We start from the raw sequence: 25,481 nt of genomic DNA on the forward strand, positions 1-25,481 counted from the left end.
CAGCGGACCCGTGCTCCACCGGATGGCCTGAAGCGCGGGTGGGAGGGAGCTCACCTGCCACCAGTCCCCTACCACGAAGCTAGAGCTCTTGACTCAGTTGACCTGCGCGGAGGAGGCTGCCGAATAGATGGCCTGGCAAGCCTCCACCCGCACCAAGGTCGCCCGTGTCCTGGACCACGAGGAGCACATAGTTAGCGTACGCCGACAGGACCAGCCGCAGCTTCCGGCTCCCGCAGCACCAACCCCATCAACCTCCTACAGAGCAGACAGAGGAAGGGCTCGATCGCCAAAGCATACAGCTGGCCCGAGAGGGGGCACCCTGCCGTACTCCTCACCCGAAGATGACCAGTTCAGTCAGGGTCCAGTTGAGCCTGACCAGACACTCTGCGGAGGCCTACAGCGCCTGGAGAATACCCACAAAACTGGAGTCCGAAGCCAATCGCTTGCAGAAGTGCTCAGGAAATACCCGTGATCCACCCTGTCGAACGCCTTCTCCTGATCTAAAGACAGGAGGGCGAATGACAGACCATCCCTACACTCGAGTTCCAAAAGATTCCGGACTAGATAGAGGTTGTCGAAGATGCTGCGCCAATTTCGTAAATCGCGGAGGTCCCCCTTCTTCGCTAATAAGGCGAGCATGGCTCGCCTGCTATGAAGGAGGGAGGACCCCGCTCTGCAAGACTCGGCCAGACGGTGACTAAGTCTGGGCCAAGGACCTTCCCGAACACGCGGTAGAACTCCACGGTCAGCCCATCCAATGCCTGGAGATTTATTGGTGGGCATGCGACGGAGGGCTTCCGAGAACTCTGCCAGAGCGAGAGGTAGTTCTACGCCACTCTCTAGTCGCCCAGCCGCTGACCGTAGGGAGCTCCTCCCAGAGCACTCTGCAAGCGTTAGGATCAGTCGGATCCAGGGAGAAAAGGCTTGCGTAGAAGGCTCTCGCCCTCCCACACATCTCCACCGGATCCGTGAGAGGGTGTGCCGTTTTCTGCCAGAAGGCAGGTGACAGTTTCTTTGGCCCCGCTCTTTTTCTCCAGGAGATGGAAGAAGCAGGAGCCCGCGATCCATCTCCCAAGGAGACAGATGCGGGATCGAACAAAGGCACCCCGGGCCTGATGGTCCTCGAGGGCCCGGAGCTCCTCCCGCTTCTCCCGGCATGCTCCGCAAAGGGCTGGCGGCCAGGACACCTCTCCAGCTCCAACTGCTCTATTGCCGCACCCCTCCGTCAGCTGGCTCCCCGGCTGTAGTCGCGGCAGAAGAGCCGGGCGCGCACCTTCCCTAGGTCCCACCACCACCAAGCCGAAGGAAAGGCACACCGCTGCCCTCACCAGGCCAGCCATAACACCCGGAAGGAGGCCACGAAGGCAGCCTCCTCCAGCAGACTGTTGTTCAATGCCAATAGGCCGGCTCTGGCCTCTCCGCATAGAGGGAGGCTGTCACGGTGGCTAAATGATGGTCAGAAAATGGGGCCGGCTGGATGCTGGAGGAGTGGGCTCGTGAAAGATGGAAGCGTGATAAATAAATGCAAGTCCAACCGGGAGTGGCTCAACTAATGGGCCTCCACCCGGACAAAGTGAACATGGAAGTGTCTTCCGGGTGGTGGTCGCGGCCAGACATCCACCAGGGAGTGGTGTTCGACTATCTCCTGGAGGACGCGGCGGCGGCCGGGCTCTGCTGCGGTCCCCGAGCGGTCCCGCTCCTCAAGGGTGATGTTAAAGTCCCCTCCCAGGACCAGGCACTCATGGGGTTCTAAGGTGCTGAGGAAGGCGGACGCCTGCTGATAGAATTGCAGCCGCTCTGGGCTTGCTGCCAGGGCATAGATGTTTAACGAGGTTGACTACGAGCCCCTCCATGCGGACCCGGAGGTGCAGCAGGAGGTCCTGCACAGCCTCGGCGATCCCCAGCTCCTCGCGGCCATAGGCCCACGGGGAGAAACGGGTCGCCATCCACCGTACGAACTGTGAGATGGTCTAAGTATACCCTGTCCCCACAATCCAGTCCGCCAGCTGTCTTCGGCAGTCAGTTCCGTATGGGTCTCCTGCAGGAAACCACAGAGTACCCCCCACTCCCGAAGGAAGGAGAGCACCTGGGATCTGCAGATACCTATCCTACAGCCGCGGGTGTTCAACGTTGCGATGGTAAGAGGAGTCATAAGAGGGCTGGGGGGGATCCTCACTGGCAGGGACGCTCGTGGCTCCCGATGGGGCCGCGCAACAGTCTGTGACTACCCCGTAGATGAGTAAGGAGGTCGGAAGAGGCGGACCCGCCGGTAGGCCGCAGCGCCCTGCTTCCGGTCCTTTGACCTCCCCATGAGGACCCTCACGGCCCGGAAGGATAAGATGGAAGTCCCCCCATCGCTGGAGAGCGAGCTGCACCTTAATTACGGGAGCCACGAATGTCCTCGAGAACTCCTGCAGCTCCTCTTGCAGTGTATGGGGGGGCCGGGGTCACTAGCCCCCGGCTTTGCTCCGGAGTGACCGCCGACACAGCCCCATAGCCCCCAAGACGGGCAGGCAGGGGCTGACCCCCGACGTGGCGCCCGATCGGCTGGCACCACATGGCCTCCCTCAAACCCCGGCTCAATTGGGGGCGGCAGAGGGAAGATAGCAGCCCCCTGGTGAGTCGGGACTGGAAATACAGAGGCCGCTCCTGGGGATTATCCTTTGGGGGCGAGGAGGTGGGTGACCCCAGGGGCGGCAATGATATCAACGGGAGATGGAGGGGACAGGGATGGGGTCGATAACAAGGGCAGGGCAGGAATCCAGAGTAGGAGCAGGACAGGGGTTGGAAGCAGAGGCAGGGAAGGGGCAAAGGCAGGATCCTGGGCTCCAGGAGCCACGCAGCTGGAGATTGCCCCCCTTGGTGGCGCTCAAGGGACTGGGGCGCGGGAAGGGGACCCTCCACAATGCCGGGCTCTGGCACCATGGCCGGCGGAGTAGCCACAGCATCTCCAGTGGGGTCCCCGCCCGGGAAGAAGGTCGGTTGCCCACGCCCACAAGGGACAGCCCGTGGGCCTGGGTCCCCAGCCACATGGCACTGGCCGTCACCTCAATGGCGCGGCGGCCGACAGGCAGGGTGCCACCCGCAGCTGGGCAGATGGAGGAGCCTAGGCAACCCTCGGGGTTGGGAGCAGAAACAGCAGTAGGGAGAGGAGCATGGAGAAGGGGGGGCGGAGTGAGGTGGCTCAGATCGAGGCCCACTGGCAGAGGGTCGTCCTCCCCCTCGTGACTGGGGTCAGACGCAGGGCCTCGATTTGCCTCGTAGAGAGGTCTCCCCGCCAATGCCCGAAGTGACGCTCGCCTCGGGGATCACAGGGGCTCCAAATGGTAATGGGGCAGGAGGGGCTCCATTGGGGCCTTGAAGGGAAGGGGTTCCAGTGGAGGGACGGGTACTGCCCCTCCCGTGCTGCCACGCCCTCCCCAGCCGGCACTGGGGGATGGAACATGCCCATGGGTAGAGCAGAGGACTCGGCATCGGTACTCCCTTTTGAGTCTTTCCGGGGGGCTTCTGCATCAGTGGAAGGGAGCGGAGGCTCGAGCCTTCCGCTTGCCCCGCTTCCCCAGGACTAGGGCCCAGCTCTCCATGGCATCAGCAGGGGGCCGGCTAACAGGGGTTGGGTCAGGAGGCAGGGGCGATGGCTCAGGGACTGTGGGAGGCAGCGGTGGGGGCAGCATGAGGAGGGAAAAATCCCCCTGGGGCGGGCCCTCTCCACGCTCGGTGGTATCCCTGCTGCACCCTCCTCTAGATGCAGACTGCAGCAGCAGAGGCGGGGCTCTCCCGCTTGTCTGGGGGAGCCCCTTTGGGCCCGAGCGGGAGCAGTGGTGGACTGAGTGGAGGAGGGGCGGCTCTGGGTGCCGGGCAACCAGGGGTGCCGGCGATGACGGGGCCAGCGCCCTGCCGGGCCTCAGGGGTCCCGGATGCCCCTCCTTGCCGGGCCAAGGGGCAGTCCCTCCAGACATGCCCCATGGCCCGACAGAGGTAGCACCGGGCCCCCCGTGGAATAGTGCACCCGGTAATGGGCCCCCTGGTAGGGGACCAAAAAGGACCCCTCAAGCCCTCTCCGTCACACGCTGCGGGCGGCAGTTGAAGCTGCCCTTGCCAGCGGAACGAGAGGACGTGACGGAGGGCAGGGTCCTTGCAGTCCAGTGAGAGAGGGCTCAGAATGGAAAGGGGCTTCCCCAGGGTCGAGAGGGTGGGTAATAGGGCGGTATTGGGAAGGACTGAGGTCAGGACGAGGCAGACGCCCAAGTCGTCCAGGGGGATGAACACACCCCCCACTGCCAGGCCCTTCTGCACCACCTCCTGGGCGGCGGCCTCCGACGCTAAAAAGATGACGACCTTCCTGTACATTTGGAGGCCACCACAATGGCTGTGGGCCCACCACCCTCGCCAACACCCGCACGTAGGTCTCCACGTGGGGCGAAGCGGGCACCAGGAGGCAACGGACGCCGTGCTTCCTGGTCATGGTGGGAAAGGGGCCCGGCCTCTATAGATGGTAGCGGAGGCGGTGGGTGGGAGACATGCTGTAGCGGCAGGCCTGGGGCCGCTGCCACGTGGGCATATGCTCTGGGGGCTGAGTGAAGGACACCCCACAGAGCTGGTGGAGGGAGCAGCAGGTAGGGACGCCGCGGCCGGTTGTGGGGCCGGGTCCATTGGGGGCAGTCCCTGCCATGGAGAACCTGGTCTTTTTGGCGGGGCCCTTCCCCGGCCCCTTCCCACCGGCTGGGGGTGCTCCCCCAGAATCCGAGGGGGCGAAAGGCATGGCGAGCAGTGGAAGTCACCCCGTTGCCCGCCCCTGCCGGCGCCCCCGGCAGGGGCAGGTGGTGTGGCAGCGGCGGGTGAGGTAGTGGCTTGGGGTGTGACCAAGGGGCAGGCGGGGGAAGGGTGTCTGGGGCTGCTGGAGGGGCCCCACCCGTTGTCTCCCCCACCATAAGAAGCAGTGAGGGAGGAGAAAACACCAGAGAGAGGAGAAGATAGGGGAGGCAGTCCAACCACTCCTCCCCTCTAGGCTGCAGGCAGGGAGGGAGGGCGCCAAAAAAAGGGGGAGGGGGAGGCTGGACAGGGGAGTATCAAGGGCTCGTAGGGGACAGTCACCGACCTCAGGATAGGAATCCGGCTCCTCTAGCTGCACTAGGGGAGGGAGGTCACAAGAACATTAGGGGGGTGCAGTGAATAGGAGCAAACTCCAAACAGGGGAAGAGCAGAAGTGCATGGGCAGGGGCAGGGGCATGGGCACACTGGGTAAGGGGCCAAACAGGGAAGGGGTACCACGTGGGGAGGGGGGAGAACAGGTCGGAGGCCAGGACAGGGAACCGAGGAGCTTCAGAGGCACGGCCGGGGAAACAAACAAAAGCTGCAGAGGGAAAAGGGCGGGGCAGGCAAAACAAAACTGAAGCCAGCGGGTGCTGGGGTAAAGGGGAGGGCAAAAAGGCTGCAAGGGGGCCAAAATGGGGCAGGTAACCGGGGGACAAAGCTGGGACTCCTAAAGGGGTCCTGTACAGAGGGATGGGGGGGACATGTGCCCACGTGCGCTTTCAAAGAGTCAGTATGGGCTGGCTGCTGCTTCAGGCCCAAAAGGTGGGGAAAGGGCACGGCCGGCCAAAGCGGCAGCGGAGTCCCCAGAGACAGGAGCTGAGGCAGATGGTATGCAGCCCGTGGGGTGGTGGAGGGGGCAGCGGTGGTGGTATTAGTGGGGGGGGTTGGGGGGACACACAGATGGATCGGGGGACAGCTCCACGCCACACCCCGTTGTCCCTGGAAACACACTCAAGACCCCACCACAAGAGCACAGTTTGAAAGTTACTCAGTCTTAAGGCCCCCTCCAGAGTGGTTTGCAGAGTCTAAGTGCTCCCCCCACTGGTAGATGGTCCTTCCTTCTCGGGACTTCAGCAGCTCCAGGCAGCAAGCTCCGCAGCAGCAGCAGCCTCCAGGAACTCCAGGTGGTGGTCCAGGCAGGCAGAAAGGACCCCTCTTAGGTAGTGGTGGGTGGTGTCTACAGAAGCAACAGCTGGGGTCCCTCACTCCCCCCGTCTGGGGAGTGGGCCAGCAGGCCCCCCCAAGGGGCTGCAATTGGAGCGGTAGCAGCACCCAAGGGTGGGGGGTCCAGCAGCTGGCCAGCAATCAGGTAGCAGAGAACAGGGAGGGTGGTATCTGGTCCAGCCAGGGGAGCAGCAACAGCAGTAGCAGCAAGGAGAGCCCAGAGTCTAGCAGCAGTCCCAGCAGCAGCCCTCTCCCCTCCAAGCCAGAGAGATACAGGAGTGTAATAGAAGGGAGGTTGTTGGTCCCAAGTCAAGCAGGTCCCTTTTCCCCTAGGTAAGGGAACAGGGAAGGTTCCAGAACAATCAGGAACCTTCTGGTGACAATTAAGACAGGCTGATTAGAACACCTGCAGCCAATAAAGAAGCTACTAGAATCAATTAAGGCAGGCTGATCGGGGCACCTGGGTTTTAAAAAGGAGCTCACTTCAGTTTGTGGTGTGTGTGAAGAGCTGGAAGCAAGAGGCACTAGGAGCTGAGAGTGAGAACGTGGACTGAGGTGTACAAGCATTATCAGACACAAGGTCCTATGGTGAAGATAAAGAAGGTGGTGGAGGGAGGCCATGGGGAAGTAGCCCAGGGAAGTTGTAGCCGTCGCACGCTGTTCTAGGAGGCACTCTAGCAGCTGCATTCCACAGGGCCCTGGCTGTAACCCGGAGTAGAGGGCAGGCCCGGGTTCCCCCCAAATCCTCCCAAGTCCTGGTCAGACACAGGAGGAGTCAACCTGACTGTGAATCAGAAAAATGGCCAAGCTGAGGGCTGCCATGGGCTCCCAGGTGAGCAAATCTGCCAATAAGCGTAAGACCCACCACGGTAGCGCAGGAACTTTGTCACACTATAGAAAGTTAATAGGAAGAGGAGAGTGAGTATGTGGAGGGCTATTTCTTGAGCTGGGTGACGATTTGGGAGGTTGTAAGCTGGAAAAGTATGTGTTAGGTTGGCAGGGGAGTCAACTGATGAATTGAGATTGTGTGTGAATTCAGCGGAGATGGTAGGATCAGACCTAGATTGGAGGAGCAGAAAATTGGTTTTGAGAGAATACTTAAGGAGTAACAGGGTAAAACTATTGTTTTCTCCCACACTTTCCTTTTCTGTAAAGTGCCCCCGTTTTTCACTTCAAAAATACAATCAACCTTGGGGGGAGCGGGAACTGGAGTGACGTGCAGATTGCTACTTGCAGCCCTTCACTTATTTTGGGAACCAGCTGTCCTCTAAGAATCAGCCTACTTCTTGTTACTTCCCGTAAGCAATGTCCAGATACATGCCTATCCATGGACAGAGAGAAAATTAGTTTCCTTACTTGTAAATTTTATTTCCCATAACAGGAAGCATCTGGCTTGGATAAACTTTTTATTTATCAAACTGTTATTGATAAACAGACTGTAGATGTTATAGTCTTTAGTCTAATAATTTACCATCTACAATGGTGTTACATGTCTCTTCTAACTAGTTTACATAATTTCAGCTTCAGAAGATTTCACCTGTAGTAAGAGTATGGTACTGCAGAAGACTCTAAAAAGGAGTCTGAACTCAAAGCCAGGAGGAAGGAAGGGTGGTCGCGGGGAAGTGCTTAAGATGCCTGTATTGCTGTGAAATTAGTAAGGCTAACCTAATGAGTAATGATAAGACCAGTGATTCCCTCCATTATGAGAAATAAAACTACAGGTAAGGAAACTAAACATCTCCATTCTCAGGAACTTTTATTTATTCAGAAATAGATTTTGATTTTACAAAACTAGAAAAAATAAAAGGCACACATTTCTCCCACTGTATGGGATGTTTGGAGGAAACTAAGAGGAAATTTAATACTCAGAATTAACACACACACGCACATGATACCTTGGCTTCACCGCTCAATTATGCTTTTATATGGTAAATATGACAAATTACAATTAGGTTCAGATTGTTCTGAGATGAGTGATGGTAGCGTTTCTTCTTTTTATGATTTTGGTTAAGAAAACAGTAGTTGCACACTAGTTTCTAGATACTAAGGTCAGAAGGGACCATTCTGGTCATCTAGTCTGACCTCCTGCATAATGCAGGCCACAGAATCTCACCTTCCCACTCCTACGAAAAACCTCACCTATGTCTGAGCTATTGAAGTCCTCAAATCGTGGTTTAAAGACTCAAGGAGCAGAGAAGCCTCCAGCAAATGACCCATGCCCCCATGCTACAGAGGAAGGCGAAAAACCTCCAGGGCCTCTCCAGTCTGCCCTGGAGGAAAATTCCTTCCCGACCCCAAATATGGCGATCAGCTAACCCTGAGCATATGGGCAAGATTCACCAGCCAGATACTACAGAAAATTCTTTCCTGGGTAACTCAGATCCCACCCATCTAATATCCCATCTCAGGGGATTAGGCCTATTTACCCTGAATATTTAAAGATCAATTACTTACCAAAATCACATTATCCCATATACCATCTCCTCCATAAACTTATCGAGTTTAATCTTAAAGCCAGATAGATCTTTTGCCCCCTCTGCTTCCCTTAGAAGGTTATTCCAAAACTTCACTTCTCTGATGGTTAGAAACCTTCATCTAATTTCTAGTCTAAACTTCCTGGTGGCCAGTTTACACCCATTTGTTCTTGTGTCCACATTGGTGCTGAGCTTAAATAATTTCTCTCCCTCTCCGGTATTTATCCCTCGGATATATTTAGAGAGAGCAATCATATCTCCCCTCAACCTTCTTTTAGTTAGGCTAAACAAGCCAAGCTCCTTGAGTCTCCTTTCATAAGACAAGTTTTCTATTCCTAGGATCATCCTAGTAGCTCTTCTCTGTACCTGCTCCAGTTTGAATTCATCCTTTTTAAACATGGGAGACCAGAACTGCACAGAGTATTTCAGGTGAGGTCTCACCACTGCCCTTGTATAACGGTACTAAAACCTCCTTATCCCTACTGGAAATACCTCTCCTGATGTATCCCAAGACCGTATTAGCTTTTTTCACGGCCATATCACATTGGCGGCTCATAGTCATCCTGTGCTCAACCAATACTCCAAAGTCCTTCTCCTCCTCCGTTACTTCTAATTGATGCGTCCCCAGCTTATAACTAAAATTCTTGTTATTAATCCCTAAATTGTTACACTTCTCACGAGTAAATTTCATCCTATTACTATTACTCCAGTTTACAAGGTCATCCAGATCCTCCTGTATGTTATCCCGGTCCTTCTCTAAATTGGCAATACCTCCCAGCTTTGTATCATCTGCAAACTTTATTAGCGCACACCCACTTTTTGTGCCGAGGTCAGTAATAAAAAGATTAAATAAGATTGGTCCCAAAACTGATCCCTGAGGAACTCCACTGGCAACCTCCCTCCAGTCTGATAGTTCACCTTTCAGTATGACCCGCTATAGTTTCCCTTTTAACCAATTCCTTATCCACCTTTCAATTTTCATATGGATCCCCATCTTTTCCAATTTAACTAATAATTCCCCATGTGGCACCGTATCAAATGCCTTACTGAAATCTAGGTAAATTAGATCCACTGTGTTTCCTTTGTCTAAAAATCTGTACTTTCTCAAAAAAGGAGATCAGGTTGGTTTGGCACGATCTACCTTTTGTAAAACCATGTTGTATTTTGTCCCATTTACCATTGACTTCAATGTCCTTAACTACTTTCTCCTTCAAAATTTTTTCCAGGACCTTGCATACTACGGATGTCAAACTAACAGGCCTGTAGTTACCCGGATCACTTTTTTTTCCTTTCTTAAAAATAGGAACTATATTAGCAATTCTCCAATCATTCGATAATACTCCTGAGTTTACAGATTCATTAAAAATTCTTGCTAATGGGCTTGCAATTTCGGGTGCCAATTCCTTTAATATTCTTGGATGAAGATTATCTGGGCCCCCCGATTTAGTCCTAATAAGTTGTTTGAGTTTCACTTCTACCTCAGATATGGTAATATCTACCTCCATATCCTCATTCCCATTTGTCATGCTACCATTATCTCTAAGATCCTCTTTAGCCTTGTTAAAGACTGAGGCAAAGTATCTGTTGAGATATTGGACCATGCCTAAATTATCTTTAACCTCCACTCCATCCTCAGTGTTTAGCGGCCCCACTTCTTCTTTCTTAGTTTTCTTCTTATTTATATGGCTATAGAACCTTTTACTATTGGTTTTAGTTCCCTTTGCAAGGTCCAACTCTACTTGACTTTTAGCCTGTCTCACTTTATCCCTACATGTTCTGACCTCAATTAGGTAGCTTTCCTTGCTGATCCCTCCCATTTTCCACTCCCTGTATGCTTTCTGCTTTTTCTTAATCAACTCTCTGAGATGCTTGCTCATCCAGCTTGGTCTACAACTCCTGCCTATGATTTTTTTCCCCTTTCTTTGGGGTACAGGCTTCCGATAGCTTCTGCAGCTTTGATTTAAAGTAATCCCAGGCCTCCTCTATCTTTAGATCCATAAATTCTTCAGTCCAATCTACTTCCCTAACTAATTTCCTTAATTTTTGAAAGTCAGCCGTTTTGAAATCAAAAACCCTAGCTGCAGATTTATTTTTGTTAATCCTTCCGTTCAGTTTGAACTGAATTAGCTCATGATCACTTGAGCCAAGATTATCCACTACAACCATTTCTTCTATGAGGTCTTCACTACTCACCAAAACCAAATCTAAAATGGCATCCCCCCAGTTGGTTCAGCAACTACTTGATGAAGGAATCCATCAGCTATCGCATCTAGGAAAATGTGAGCCCTATTATTAATATTAGTCCTGGTCCTCTAGTCTATATCTGGGAAGTTAAAGTCTCCCATGATCACGCAGTTTCCATTAGTATTTACTTTATTAAAAAGGGCTCTATCCCTATCCAAATTAGATCCCGGAGGTCTATAGCATAGCCCAAGCACTATCGTAGGGGAGGCTCTACTAGTTTTCTTCCCCAATGTAATTTTTGCCCAGACAGACTTTGTCTTATCCATTGCATCGCTTATTTCTTTACATTCTACCTCATCATTGATATACAATGCTCCTCCACCACCTTTACCTTTATTTCTGTCTTTCCTAAACAGCACATACCCTTCAATACTTGTAGTCCAGTCATGACTACTATTCCACCATGTTTCTGTTATCCCTATAATATCAGGTTTCACTTCCTGCACCAGTAGCTCTAATTCCTCCATTTTGTTACCTAGGCTCCTCGCATAGGTGTACAAACATCTTAACTTTTGCTGTTTGGCCTCGCTCACATTTTGTACCCTATTAGGCACAGTCATTCTACAGCCAGTATAACCTATTAGACTGGTATCCACACTGCCCTTCCTCCTTATATACATTCTCTTACACACGGCTGTATCCTTTCTTACTTCGTCTTCTTCCCTCTCAATGCTAAAATCCAGCGTGGAGATTACCTGGACATCTCCCAACCATCTCCCCCAAATTCCTAGTTTAAAGCTCTCTTAATCAGTTGTGCCAGCCTCCATCCTAGAAGTCTATTTCCTTCCCCACTCAGATGAAGTCCATCCCGAGAGAACTGTCCTTTGTCCATGAATGCCTCCCAGTGGCCATACATCCCAAAGCTCTCCTTATAGCACCACTGCCTAAGCCATCTGTTGACAGTCATAATCTTGTCACACCTTTGTTGCCCTTCTCTAGGAACAGGCAGAATCCCACTAAAGATCACCTGAGCCTCGATTTCCTTAAGCATCTTCCCCAGCCTAGCATAGTCTCCCTTAATACTTTCCAGTGAGAATCTAGCCGTATCATTTGTTCCCACATGAAGGATAATTAGGAGATTCTTTCCCGCTCCCTTTAGGATCCTTTTCAACCTCAGGTCTACATCCCGTATCTTAGCACCTGGAAGACAGCAGAAGACCTTTTATTCTCTGGATCAGCTCTGGTTACATGCCTGTCTATTCTTCTCAATAAAGAGTCCCCGATCACATAGAACTGCCTTTTCCTGGTGACGGTGCTATTCTCCAGTCTCTCCCCTGTCTCCTCTGGCTGCAAGTTCTTTCCATTCCTATTCTCCCTTATAATCCTCTTCAACCCATCCTGTATCCTCCTGGGTCTCATATTTGGTGTAGTCTCCATTGACTCTTCCCCTTTTCCTATAGGATTAGCCGCTCTTCTCGTCTTCCTTGCCCTTCCACCTTCAGCCACTACCTGCTGAGCCCCTTCTTCATTTTCTAACTCTGCAAACCTGTTCCTAAGCTCTATTTCTCCTTCACTAGCCCGTCTTTTCCTCTGCCTGGTTCTTTTAGTCACATGCTTCCACTGACCACTTTCTGCACCCAGTCTCCCCTCAAAATTCCCCAGCCCTGCTTCCATCTGTAAGTCTGAGCTTTTCCCTTCAGATACCTCATGTCTTTGCTCCATCATCTGCTCAAACCCCTTCATAAACTCAACCAGACTTTACACCTGCATCTCCAAACCTCGGATCTTTTCCTCCATCAGCTCTATCAGACGGCATTTCATGCAGAAAAAACTCTTACCAGGTCCCCCATCCAGGATCACGTACATACCGCAGCTTCCTCATCCTCATTGTGTCTTCCACTACACGAGTCACTCCCACAGCTGCCTCCGTATCTGTCATAGCCTTCCCACCTAAATCCTGTTAATCTGGGAAACACAAACCACACCAAAAGACCACCCCCCACAGCAAAAACAAACCAAAAAGCACCACAACACTAACTCCCCTTACAAACTCCCACTCAAACTCCCCTGTTTACAGCTCCGTTTGCTGGCTCCTGTGCCGCTGCAGCTGTCTGTTACCCTCTGACTAGTTACTCCTCCCACACCATGGTCCTTTTAATGAATCTAGGTTTGATGCATGCACAGCTCAACCAAGTGACTGTTCACAGAACTCTCCATATTGGCAGCTAGTTAGGGAGCTGGTAGGGGTAGAAGGTTCTAGACTCCATGCCCAGGTAGCTCTAACAAGCCTTAAACTGATGACTTGGGCAAACATATTTATTGTGCTAGGAGATGAGTGTTATTTGTGTGGGGTGGCAAATGAGAGGCGCATGTTACAGTGAGGGGCTGTGTGTGTCTGGGATCACCGTGTGTGCTGACTGTATTGCTTTGTGGGTGGTTTGACTGATTTTTGTCAGGGGACTGTGCTGGGGGTTTGTGTGTTGATTTGCATGTGGTTTATGCTGGGAAATTTTGTGTTCCTTTGTGTGGATTGTGATAGGGAGTTAGTGCTGAGTTGTATGAGTGGCAAATCAACCCCTAAAGAACTGTGGCAATTGGGCCAAGCAACCCACCATCCGTTCAGTCTTCCTAATATCACTGATTACAACCAATGAAATTAGCTGTAGTGTGAGGGTGGTGATTGGTTGAACTACTTCTCAAAACAGAACAGTCTAGGACTCTTGCCATAGAAACATCTTTCTGATAGTCACAGCAAATTATATATATATATATAATAAATAAATTATATATATAATTTGCTGCGACTAACAGTTTTGTAAGTGCATGCCTGGAAAAGAAGCATTGTAGAATGCTTATTTCTTTTGTAAGACAAAATATGGTGTTTCAAGATTACAATACACAATTTGCATTCAGTAGTTGGGTTCAAAAAAACCATGTATGTAATCCCCAGGATTTCAACAGATTTCACATATATCTTGTATAAATAGTCTCTACTAGACTTATCCCCTCAAGGACTCAGACCACAGTGAAGATGAAAACTGCAGATGTACAATCCAAATCTGGGTGTGAAACGGAAACCTGAAAGCCTAGTCTTGATTCAGACACTGATGCTAATGTATTTGTTTGAGAGTAATTATTTTACACATATATAATTATTTATATTAATAACCTAAATACCAGGATAGTGTCAGAAAAGTAACTAATGCTACGCAATGCTTTTTTATTTCCTCTTCCTTGTCTAACTTTTATTTTATGCTGTGTCATTGTTATAAGGATTATAATCATGTCAAGACGTGATCTTAGTAATGTTTAAGAAATTTGGAAAGATTGACTTTATAGTAGGTCCTTAATCTTTAAATTTCCACCCATTTAAAAGATTCTAACCTATTTCTGGGCAGAAGGTTTTCCTAAAAGGTTATTTTATCATCACTTCTCCCTCACAGACAGACATACTAAAAGGTTTGGATGACAAATGTATTGAAAATATGCTTAAAATAATAAACTGATTACTGTTGGTTTTACCTTTAAGTGCAGTATATACTTAAATTCCTTTTAAAGTAATAGAATTGTTACTCTAAATTTTGTTTTTCTATGTTGTAGTCTTCTGTGGTAACTTTTGATACTGTTAAAAGTTAAAGTTGCTACATGAAAAATGTATCAACAAAATAAAATAACATTTGTAAATCTTGAGGAAAAAATGTAAACAAATATTCTGATTGAAAGAAATACTGAACTTGATTGTATATAAAACTTTCTTCCTTTAGCTTATTCAAAGTTATCATAAGATTGATGGTTATTGGGCTGATGTTCCATTTTTTTCCCACCTCTGTGAGGGCAGCATCAATAGGTGTGAAAGAAAGAGGGCACTGAAAAAGACCATCCTTTGGCTAGGGCTGATGCATCAAGCAAATCCACCATTCATAAGCGAAGTGTAGAAAAGGCTGTTGATGTCCCTTAATGACATGATTATATCTATGACTGACTCATGACACAAGAGAGACATTGTAATGTCACTGGTGGAAGAGAGTCAACAGTGAAAAAGGGAAGAGCAGAGAAGTGTTTTTAGAAGGAATAAAAAAGGTTAAGAATGCAAATAGAGCAGAATTATTTACCAAAATATCAAGGTACAACATGGGAGCAGAAAGACATCACCACTTAGTTACCACAGGATACTACATGGTAGACTATGGTAACTCATTCAACATGAAGTATTTGTTCACTGTATATATAACCCAGATAAATAGGGCACTGAGACAGAAAGAAATACATAATTCTCAAACACTGAAGTTGTGTCATATTAGTTTTCATTCAATAGATTGCAAAATATTTTACATCAATGAATTTAGTTCTTCAGTACCCTACCATATCTCAAAGGGCAGAATTATATAGGACATAATCCTTGCCTTGTTTCCTCTTCAATAGTATCATGCATGCCATCTCTCATGGTAGTAATACTGATTAAATAGTGGGTAGTCATATTAACAACTAGTCAGAAAGTTCAAAGTTGCTATGAATTTCCTGTTTTCGTTTAAGCAGCCTTGTTCACATGGGATCATACCAGTAGCTCCTGTATAAGCTTCCTTATTTTGCTAATGAAAAGTTGAGAACGTCACTCATTTACAACTAATCAAATGTTTTGAATAATAGGATTTTGTATTTTAATTGCTCTGCAAGTTGTCAGTTAGATACACTTCTCTGGAGATCTGATTCATTCAGGGAATAGAGCACAGGCTTGATCAGAGACTGAAAGAAAGTTACCTCAGGTGACCAGTGGGCCCCAGAGACCTCTCTTTTTTTTTTCCCCTAGTGTGGGATGGAGAGATATCTGTAAAGCAGTACTTACCCTGCTGACTTCCTTAGGAGGTGACTCATCTGTGAGGAAACAAAGCAAACAATTAGGCACTCTGGGAAGGTTCTAGAATGAATGTAGAACAAGATATTGTCCTTCAAGAAACTTTTGTACTGTTGTACAAGACTTTCTCTGACTTAAGTTCATTATTTTGGTTGAAATGTCTGTTTTTACTGATATATATTCAACTAGCTTGCCAATAGTTAAGCAGTATAAAATTCCACACCTAGAACCACAGCAACAGTCTGATTAAACAGGTGAGCTTTGCTGGATGCTGTTACTCTTAAATTAGGACACTATTAGACAAGCTGGGGAAGTGAGTTGCCACCAAATCCCACATGTGCAAGGCTAGAAACTGAGGCTCGATTCTGCTCCATTTGAAGCCAATGACACTACCCCCATTTACTTCTTTGGGTGCAGGCGCAAGCCTTAGTGACCAAGAGCACATTGATAATATTGTCTGGCATAATATTAAAAAAAAGAAGCATAAATTATAGAAACATATCTCATTATGTCTTCCATTTTTAGAATACATACAGGCTATACTGTGCATTTTTTAAAGTTTACATTTCAAGTTATAAAGACAGATATAGCAATGCAGCATATCTTTAAAGGATTATGCAACATTTCAGCAAGTGAACAAAGGGAAAGCGATCATACAATAAGAGACCATCTATGATTTGAAGGTGATTATGAACCTACAGTCTCATGTGTCTTCTGCTGCATAATTATTTCTTATAAGAAAACAGGGAACAATCTGTATCTTTCTATTTTTGATTCCACAAGCTAAATTATTACTTTTTGGACAGGTCGCACACCCACTATCAAAAACATTTTTTTTTTTAAAAAGTGTTTGTGACAAAGTTCTGGACAAAATTTACAAGGAAAGTATGATATTACTAATCGTGTTCATCTCAGAAAATTTGTTTGAAGAATGCTAAGTAAAATAACAGATTTCATGGTGATGAACCAGCATTATGCCTGACCTTAGTTCCAAAAAATAAATCTTACATTGAAAATTCTATGCACAAAGAGTACAGAGACATGCCCAGCTGAGCCATTCTAATTAGTCCTGTTAAATACTTATCAATGGACCCCTTGCACTTTGCAATGTGACATACTTATGGTATACAGAAGTGTACATCAAAGACAATAGATCACCTTCCCTGGCTGGATCAGTTCAATGTGATTGTCCTTGCAATCATACGGCTTTCATAGCATTTCAAGACGTGATTCTCACTACAACTCCAAATGACAGCTAGAATATGAATAAACCAAATGCCACAAACCTAAAATCAGCGAAGAGTCTAGCATGTTATATGCAGCCTGATTAGACCTTCATTTAAGATAGTAATTCTAACATCATAAACACCAATCCAGGGCTATATATTGTTCCGCACCTTCACCATGACATTGTGATTTCAGACTCCTCTCTGAGCTAAATAATTTTAGGTGTATAATCTGCTTAATGTGAAACAGCATTTCATTCTTCTGTAAATATTTTATGCAAGGCTTTGATATATAGGTTACCAGACATTTAGAGGTCTTGCAGTTCACAGTTAATGCCTTTATTATTATTTATATTTTTCTAGTAAGGGAGCACGTAGAGGCCCTTATCAAGGCTTGGACCTTATTAGTGCTAGGCACAGGACATGCCACATGAAAATACAGTCCTTTGTACCAAAGAATTTACAATCTAAGCGTATCAATAAGTGAATACAACAAACAAATGGGGAGGAGGGGATGACACACACAAGGTATCAATGAGACAATTATGATTCGAATAATAAACAGCAGTCACAACACACTAGCCTCCTAGCCACTGTCTTTTTCTTTGGGGGTAGAGGGGACACGCATCACACTGGTGGGTTTTAAGGAGGAATTTCAAGGACAATATAGCATTGCAGATTTTTCCACTACGCATCTCCCAGTGGCAGCATTGGGAAAAGCACAATGGTATCTGAGGGAAAGCAGAGGTCGAAGGCTAGATGCTAACCAAGAGGTGACAGGACACGGCTTAGGCATCAATGGTCTTAAAAGCAAAGACAAGTTATTCATTCAATATTCATAAATGGCCTATTCCAAAGTCCACTGAAGTCAGTAGATTTCAGAGTAGCAGCCGTGTTAGTCTGTATTCGCAAAAAGAAAAGGAGTACTTGTGGCACCTTAGAGACTAACAAATTTATTAGAGCATAAGCTTTTGTGAGCTACAGCTCACTTCATCGGATGCATTTGGTGGAAAAAAAAGAGGAGAGATTTATATACACACACACAGAGAACATGAAACAATGGGTTTATCATACACACTGTAAGGAGAGTGATCACTTAAGATAAGCCATCACCAGCAGCAGGGGGGGGAAAGGAGGAAAACCTTTCATGGTGACAAGCAAGGTAGGCTAATTCCAGCAGTTAACAAGAATATCAGAGGAACAGTGGGGGGTGGGATGGGAGGGAGAAATACCATGGGGAAATAGTTTTACTTTGTGTAATGACTCATCCATTCCCAGTCCTCTATTCAAGCCTAAGTTAATTGTATCCAGTTTGCAAATTAATTCCAATTCAGCAGTCTCTCGTTGAAGTCTGTTTTTGAAGCTTTTTTGTTGAAGTATAGCCACTCTTAGGTCTGTGATCGAGTGACCAGAGAGATTGAAGTGTTCTCCAACTGGTTTTTGAATGTTATAATTCTTGATGTCTGATTTGTGTCCATTCATTCTTTTACGTAGAGACTGTCCAGTTTGGCCAATGTACATGGCAGAGGGGCATTGCTGGCACATGATGGCATATATCACATTGGTAGATGCGCAGGTGAACGAGCCTCTGATAGTGTGGCTGATGTGATTAGGCCCTATGATGGTATCCCCTGAATAGATATGTGGACAGAGTTGGCAACGGGCTTTGTTGCAAGGATAGGTTCCTGGGTTAGTGGTTCTGTTGTGTGGTGTGTGGTTGCTGGTGAGTATTTGCTTCAGATTGGGGGGCTGTCTGTAAGCAAGGACTGGTCTGTCTCCCAAGATCTGTGAGAGTGATGGCTCGTCCTTCAGGATAGGTTGTAGATCCTTGATGATGTGTGGAGAGGTTTTAGTTGGGGGCTGAAGGTGATGGCTAGTGGCGTTCTGTTGTTTTCTTTGTTGGGCCTGTCCTGTAGTAGGTGACTTCTGGGTACTCTTCTGGCTCTGTCAATCTGTTTCTTCACTTCAGCAGGTGGGTATTGTAGTTGTAGGAATCCATGATAGAGATCTTGTAGGTGTTTGTCTCTGTCTGAGGGGTTGGAGCAAATGCGGTTATATCGTAGCGCTTGGCTGTAGACAATGGATCGAGTGGTATGATCTGGATGAAAGCTAGAGGCATGTAGGTAGGAATAGCGGTCAGTAGGTTTCCGATATAGGGTGGTGTTTATGTGACCATCGCTTATTAGCACCATAGTGTCCAGGAAGTGGATCTCTTGTGTGGACTGGTCCAGGCTGAGGTTGATGGTGGGATGGAAATTGTTGAAATCATGGTGGAATTCCTCAAGAGCTTCTTTTCCATGGGTCCAGATGATGAAGATGTCATCAATGTAGCGCAAGTAGAGTAGGGGCATTAGGGGACGAGAGCTGAGGAAGCGTTGTTCTAAGTCAGCCATAAAAATGTTTGCATACTGTGGGGCCATGCGAGTACCCATCGCAGTGCCGCTGATTTGAAGGTATACATTGTCACCAAATGTGAAATAGTTGTGGGTCAGGACAAAGTCACAAAGTTCAGCCACCAGGTTAGCTGTGACAGTATCGGGGATACTGTTCCTGACGGCTTGTAGTCCATCTTTGTGTGGAATGTTGGTGTAGAGGGCTTCTACATCCATAGTGGCTAGGATGGTGTTTTTAGGAAGATCACCAATGGACTGTAGTTTCCTCAGGAAATCGGTGGTGTCTCGAAGATAGCTGGGAGTGCTGGTAACGAAGGGCCTGAGGAGGGAGTCTACATAGCCAGACAATCCTGCTGTCAGGGTGCCAATGCCTGAGATGATGGGGCGTCCAGGATTTCCAGGTTTATGGATCTTGGGTAGCAGATAGAATACCCCAGGTCGGGGCTCCAGGGGTGTGTCTGTGCGGATTTGTTCTTGTGCTTTTTCAGGGAGTTCTTGAGCAAATGCTGTAGTTTCTTTTGGTAACTTTCAGTTGGATCAGAGGGTAATTGCTTGTAGAAAGTGGTGTTGGAGAGCTGCCTAGTAGCCTCTTGTTCATACTCCGACCTATGCATGATGACGACAGCACCTCCTTTGTCAGCCTTTTTGATTATGATGTCAGAGTTGTTTCCGAGGCTGTGGATGGCACTGTGTTCTGCATGGCTGAGGTTATGGGGTAAGCGATGCTGCTTTTCCACAATTTCAGCTCGTGCACGTCGGCGGAAGCAGTCTATGTAGAAATCCAGGCTGCTGTTTCGACCTTCAGGAGGAGTCCACCCAGAATCCTCCTTTTTGTAGTGTTGGCAGGAAGGTCTCTGTGGGTTAATATGTTGGTCAGAGGTGTGTTGGAAATATTCCTTGAGTCTGAGACGTCGAAAATAGGATTCTAGGTCACCACAGAACTGTATCATGTTCGTGGGGGTGGAGGGGCAAAAGGAGAGGCCCTGAGATAGGACAGATTCTTCTGCTGGGCTAAGAGTATAGTTGGATAGATTAACAATATTGCTGGGTGGGTTACGGGAACCATTGTTGTGGCCCCTTGTGGCAGATAGTAGTTTAGATAGCTTACTGTCCTTTTTCTTTTGTAGAGAAGCAAAGTGTGTTTTGTAAATGGCTTGTCTAGTTTTTGTAAAGTCCAGCCACGAGGAAGTTTGTGTGGAAGGTTGGCTCTTTATGAGAGTATCCAGTTTTGAGAGCTCATTCTTAATCTTTCCCTGTTTGCTATAGAGGATGTTGATCAGGTGGTTCCGCAGTTTCTTTGAGAGTGTGTGGCACAAGCTGTCAGCATAGTCTGTGTGGTATGTAGATTGTAATGGATTTTTTACCTTCAGTCCTTTCGGTATGATGTCCATCTGTTTGCATTTGGAGAGGAAGATGATGTCTGTCTGTATCTGTGCGAGTTTTTTCATGAAGTTGACAGATTTCCACTCTATACGGCTAAATTCAGTGCCTTGCATAATCACAGATTTCAGAGTAGCAGCCGTGTTAGTCTGTATTCGCAAAAAGAAAAGGAGTACTTGTGGCACCTTAGAGACTAACAAATTTATTAGAGCATAAGCTTTCGTGAGCTACAGCTCACTTCATCGGATGCATTTGGTGGAAAAAACAGAGGAGACTTTCCACAGCGTCCAATGGACTTTGGAGCAGGCCCAAAGTCAACAAGCTTTCATGACAGACATGTCCCAAATGGAACTTGAACCACAGTGTTTAATATGTTGAGTTTCAATTCTTCCAAACTGAACTACATGAGAACTGAACATACTGGTCCATTAAAATTCCAACTCTCAGTCTCCATAGGGAAAGCATGTTACTCAAGATAGAGTAACAGTAATTGAGACAAAACAGTCCCCAACCCACATAACAACAATGTGTTCTGTAATAAACTGGGGCTCAATTCTCCTCTCCTAAATTCCCACAGCTCCCATTGGCCAGGAATGGCGAACCACGGCCACTGGGAGCTGCGGGGGACTGTGCCTGCAGACGGTGAACATAAACAAAATGTTTCACAGCCCACCAGTGGATTACCCTGATGGGCTGCATGCTGAAGGTTGTAACCCTGAGTTACAGCATCCTTGGGGTTGGTTCCTCTAATGAGCACCTGGACGTATCCAGTTTACAACAAAAACAGGAACAATTACTTTCCATAGGATGAGTTGGTGAAGCCCTTCCAGCTTTAAAAAAGAAAAAGCCCCGAGGGCTCTTTTTACAGCAGTAAAACAAGCACTGTGACCTGGAAGAGCTGATGTATACTGAATTTATTCTTTTGGAATACAGGGAAATGTAATGCCCAGGGAGATTCAGTGTTGAAGGAAGCATGTGGAATATCTGTCGATCTCAGTTTGATGTTTGTACTTGCACTATTCTACAAATCTACACTATAATGTAAAGCAGCCCTTCTTTGTGGATCATTTCAATGAATGAATACAACAGACATCACTGGTCGAATGGCCTCTTTTCATTAATGATTTTATTCAACAGCAGATTGCTAACAGAATCAGTTAATACATCAAAAGAATGGAGAATGTGGATATAAAGGGAATGCCCTGGATGTGTACACCTGTGTTTATTTAAAAGACAGCACATAAAGACACCAAGTCCTTTTTTGTAACTCAAGCTCTGCAACTTTAAGAGTTATAAGACATTCAAATAAATTGATTAGTAATTAAACTATACAAAGGTGCATTTATCTTTACACGTAGCATGTGAATCCTGCTACCAAGTTAAAAGCTTAGGGCAAAATTCAGTCCCATTCTATGTAGATGGTTCTGATTTAGTCAATGAGGATAGGCGGAATTGACAGAATTTGGCCCTTAGTGGAAAGTGGAATACCAAACACATGTAGTACACAATTTTCAATACAATTTTTTCATTAAGTTTTGTCCAACCAATCCACAATATCCATCTTTATTGACAACTAAGTCCACGGCAAGTTTAAATTTTGGAGTTATGAGAATGCAAAGAAGAGTGTGCTGGGAAAATCTTCTATTACCATGATCTGTTAATTCAAAATTACTGAACAAATGTTAAATTAAAAAAAATTCATCTTTGGACTGATGGGGGGAAAATGTCAGCCATTCCCCCACTTTCCCAGAAAGTTATAAACATCTTTAAAAACAGGGTTTAAAATGAAATTTCTTCCCTTGTAATGACTGCTCTATGTTGTCAGTAATATGACACTTAAAAAATAAAACAATGGTCCATAAAATCAGTCCTTCCTTCACTTACCTGAGCGCAGGGTTTCAAGCAAGGGCACACTAGAATAGCTCACACTGGTTTGGCAAGACAGCACTTTTATTTTATTTTTTAAAGAGGCTATCATAGAATTATAGAACTGGAAGGGATCTCGAGAGGTCATCTAGTCCAGTCCATGGCACTCAAGGCAGCACTAAGTATTATCTAGACCATCCCTGACAGGTGCTTGTCCAATCTGCTCTTAAAAATCCCCAATGATGGAAAGAGAAAAGGAGTACTTGTGGCACCTTAGAGACTAACCAATTTATTTGAGCATAAGCTTTCGTGAGCTACAGCTCACTTCATCAGATGCATCTGATGAAGTGAGCTGTAGCTCACGAAAGCTTATGCTCAAATAAATTGGTTAGTCTCTAAGGTGCCACAAGTACTCCTTTTCTTTTTGCGAATACAGACTAACACGGCTGCTACTCTGTAACCCAAGATGGAGATTCCACAACCTCCCTAGGCAATTTATTCCAGTGCTTAACCACTCTGACAGTTAGGAAGTTTTCCCTAATGTCCAACCTAAACCTCCCTTGCTACAATTTAAGCCCACTGCTTCTTGTGTTATCCACAGAGGTTAAGAACAACAATTTTCTCTCTCCTCCTTGTAACAACCTTTTATGTACTTGAAAATTGTTACTATGTCCCCTCTCAGTCTTCTCTTCTCCAGACTAAACAAACCCAATTTTTTCAATCTTCCCTCATATGTCATGTTTTCTAAACCTTTAATAATTTTTGTTGCTCTTCTCTGGCATCTTTCCTGAAATGTGGCACCCAGAATTGGACATGATACTCCAGTTGAGGCCTAATCAGCGCAGAGTAGAGCGGAAGAATTACTTCTCGTGCCTTGCTTACAATACTTCTGCTAATACATCCCAGAATGATGGTTACTTTTTTTGCAACAACATTACACTGTTAACTCATATTTACCTTGTGATCCACTATGACCCCCAGATCCCTTTCCGCAGTACTCTTTCCTAAGCAGTCATTTCCCATTTTGTATGTGTGCAACTGATTGTTCCTTCCTAAATGGAGTACTTTTCATTTGTCCTTATTGAATTTCATCCTATTTACTTCAGACCATTTCTCCAGTTTGTCCAGATCATTTTGAATTTTAATCCTATCCTCCAAAGCACTTGCAACCCCTCCCAGTTTGGTACCGTCCACAAACTTTATAAGTGTACTCTTATGCCATTATCTAAATCACTGATGAAGATATTGAACAGAACTGGACACAGAACCGATCCCTGCGGGACCCCACTCATTATGACCTTCCAGCATGACTGTGAACCACTAATAACTACTCTCTGGGAACGGTTTTCCAACCAGTTATGCACCCACCTTTTTGTAGCTCCATCTAGGTTGTATTTCCCTAGTTTGTTTATGAGAAGGTCATGAGAGACAGTATCAAAAGCCTTACTAAAGTCAAGATAGACCACATCTACCACTTGTTACCCTGTCAAAGAAAGCTATCAGGTTGGTTTGACACAATTTGTTCTTGACAAATTCATGCTGACTGTTATTTATCACCTTATTATCTTCTAGGTGTTTGCAAATTGATAGCTTAATTATTTGCTCCATTATCTTTTCAGGTTTCAGAGTAGCAACCGTGTTAGTCTGTATTCGCAAAAAGAAAAGGAGTACTTGTGGCACCTTAGAGACTAACAAATTTATTAGAGCATAAGCTTTTGTGAGCTACAGCTCACTTCATCAAATGCATCCGATGAAGTGAGCTGTAGCTCATGTAAGCTTATGCTCTAATTATCTTTTCAGGTACAGAAGTTAAGCTGACTGGTCTGTAATTCCCCGGGTTGTCCTTATTTCTCTTTTTATAGATGGGCACTATATTTACCCTTTTCCAGTCTTCTGGAATGTCTCCTGTCTTCCATGACTTTTTAAAGATAATAGCTAAAGGCTCAGATATCTCCTCAGTCAGCTCCTTGAGTATTCTAGGATGCATTTCATGAGGCCATGGTGATTTGAAGACATCTATCTTGTCTAAATAATTATTTACTTATTCTTTCCCTATTTTAGACTCTGGTCCTACCTCATCTTGTGCTCCAAACTCTAAACTTTCAATTAACATCAATTCTCTAGCTCTTATGGTTGAAAAATTTTCAAATGTGAACCAAGTCTAACACAGTGCAGTGATATCTCCCTGATTCCACAGACACCTGAAACAATGATTCAGAGAAGCATGAATTGCCCGTTTGTTTCAGTGGCTGTTAACTTTGAAGCATAACAATGACAATAATTTAATTGACAACATTGTTAACTGTTGTTAAAATGGCAGATCATGCAGGAAAATCTGCACATTCTACAATGAGTAGTTTCCTATTTTGGCATACCAAACAGATTGATCTTTCTTTGTGAGCAGAGCCTGGGAGAGTGCATCTACTTTATTTCCAGCTCAGTCTCTACCATCAGGGTGTAATTTAAGATATTCTGTAATAATCTCTGGAATCATTAACACCAAGCACTGTGTAAAGCAAGGATCTAGGGAATTTAGTTCCTGCACTGTATGAGTTGGTAATGTCATCAACTGTTGCAAGAGCAATATATGTATGTCCTGTTTTTCAGATATTAGAATCCCTTGGGATATTACTACAGTCTGGTTGGCTGTGGATAGAAACTATGCTGATAATCATTCCTGCTACAGTTCAATACATGTATAGATTGTAATTCCCAAAATATGCCATGTTCCTGGAAACTCTTATAATTAACTAGGCCACATTGCTCATATGTGTACTTTAATACACTGTCGGTTACAATTGTGGTTTGTGAGGCATCTTCAATTAGTTAGCAAAGCTGTTTCCATCACACCTCTGAAGAATGTGCAATTGAAAAAAGAAGTGGGTTTGCCATTCTAAAAACTTGCAATTGGGCATTTGTCAGTTTTCGAACAGAGTCCTTCATTTAGACTGTGCTTAGGATCTAAAGACTGATAAGTTTCTTTGTTGTGAATCCAAGTACAATCAATTCTTGATTACACCAAAATTGGAAGGGTATGAAACAAACCAGAGAAGAACAAACTGTCAGGTGACCTGGAGAGATTGTGGGAGCTGCAAGCACTATGAGAAGACTCGGTACAACTACTACT

General features: G+C 46.3%; 1 protein-coding gene across 3 annotated transcripts in view; it reads right to left on the reverse strand.

Moving 5' to 3' along the window:
* The window catches only part of PDE10A (phosphodiesterase 10A), a 603,707-nt gene that overhangs the window by 125,154 nt on the left and 453,072 nt on the right, over positions 1–25,481 (reverse strand). For all 3 annotated transcript variants that reach the window (XM_043511279.1, XM_038397222.2, XM_043511278.1), the window contains exon 3: positions 15,481–15,509. In XM_043511279.1, the coding sequence (XP_043367214.1) occupies positions 15,481–15,509 (29 nt within the window). The remainder of the gene's footprint in view (positions 1–15,480; positions 15,510–25,481) is intronic.

This window comes from Dermochelys coriacea, chromosome 3 (genome assembly GCF_009764565.3).
Source record: "Dermochelys coriacea isolate rDerCor1 chromosome 3, rDerCor1.pri.v4, whole genome shotgun sequence".
Classification (NCBI taxonomy): domain Eukaryota; kingdom Metazoa; phylum Chordata; order Testudines; family Dermochelyidae; genus Dermochelys; species Dermochelys coriacea.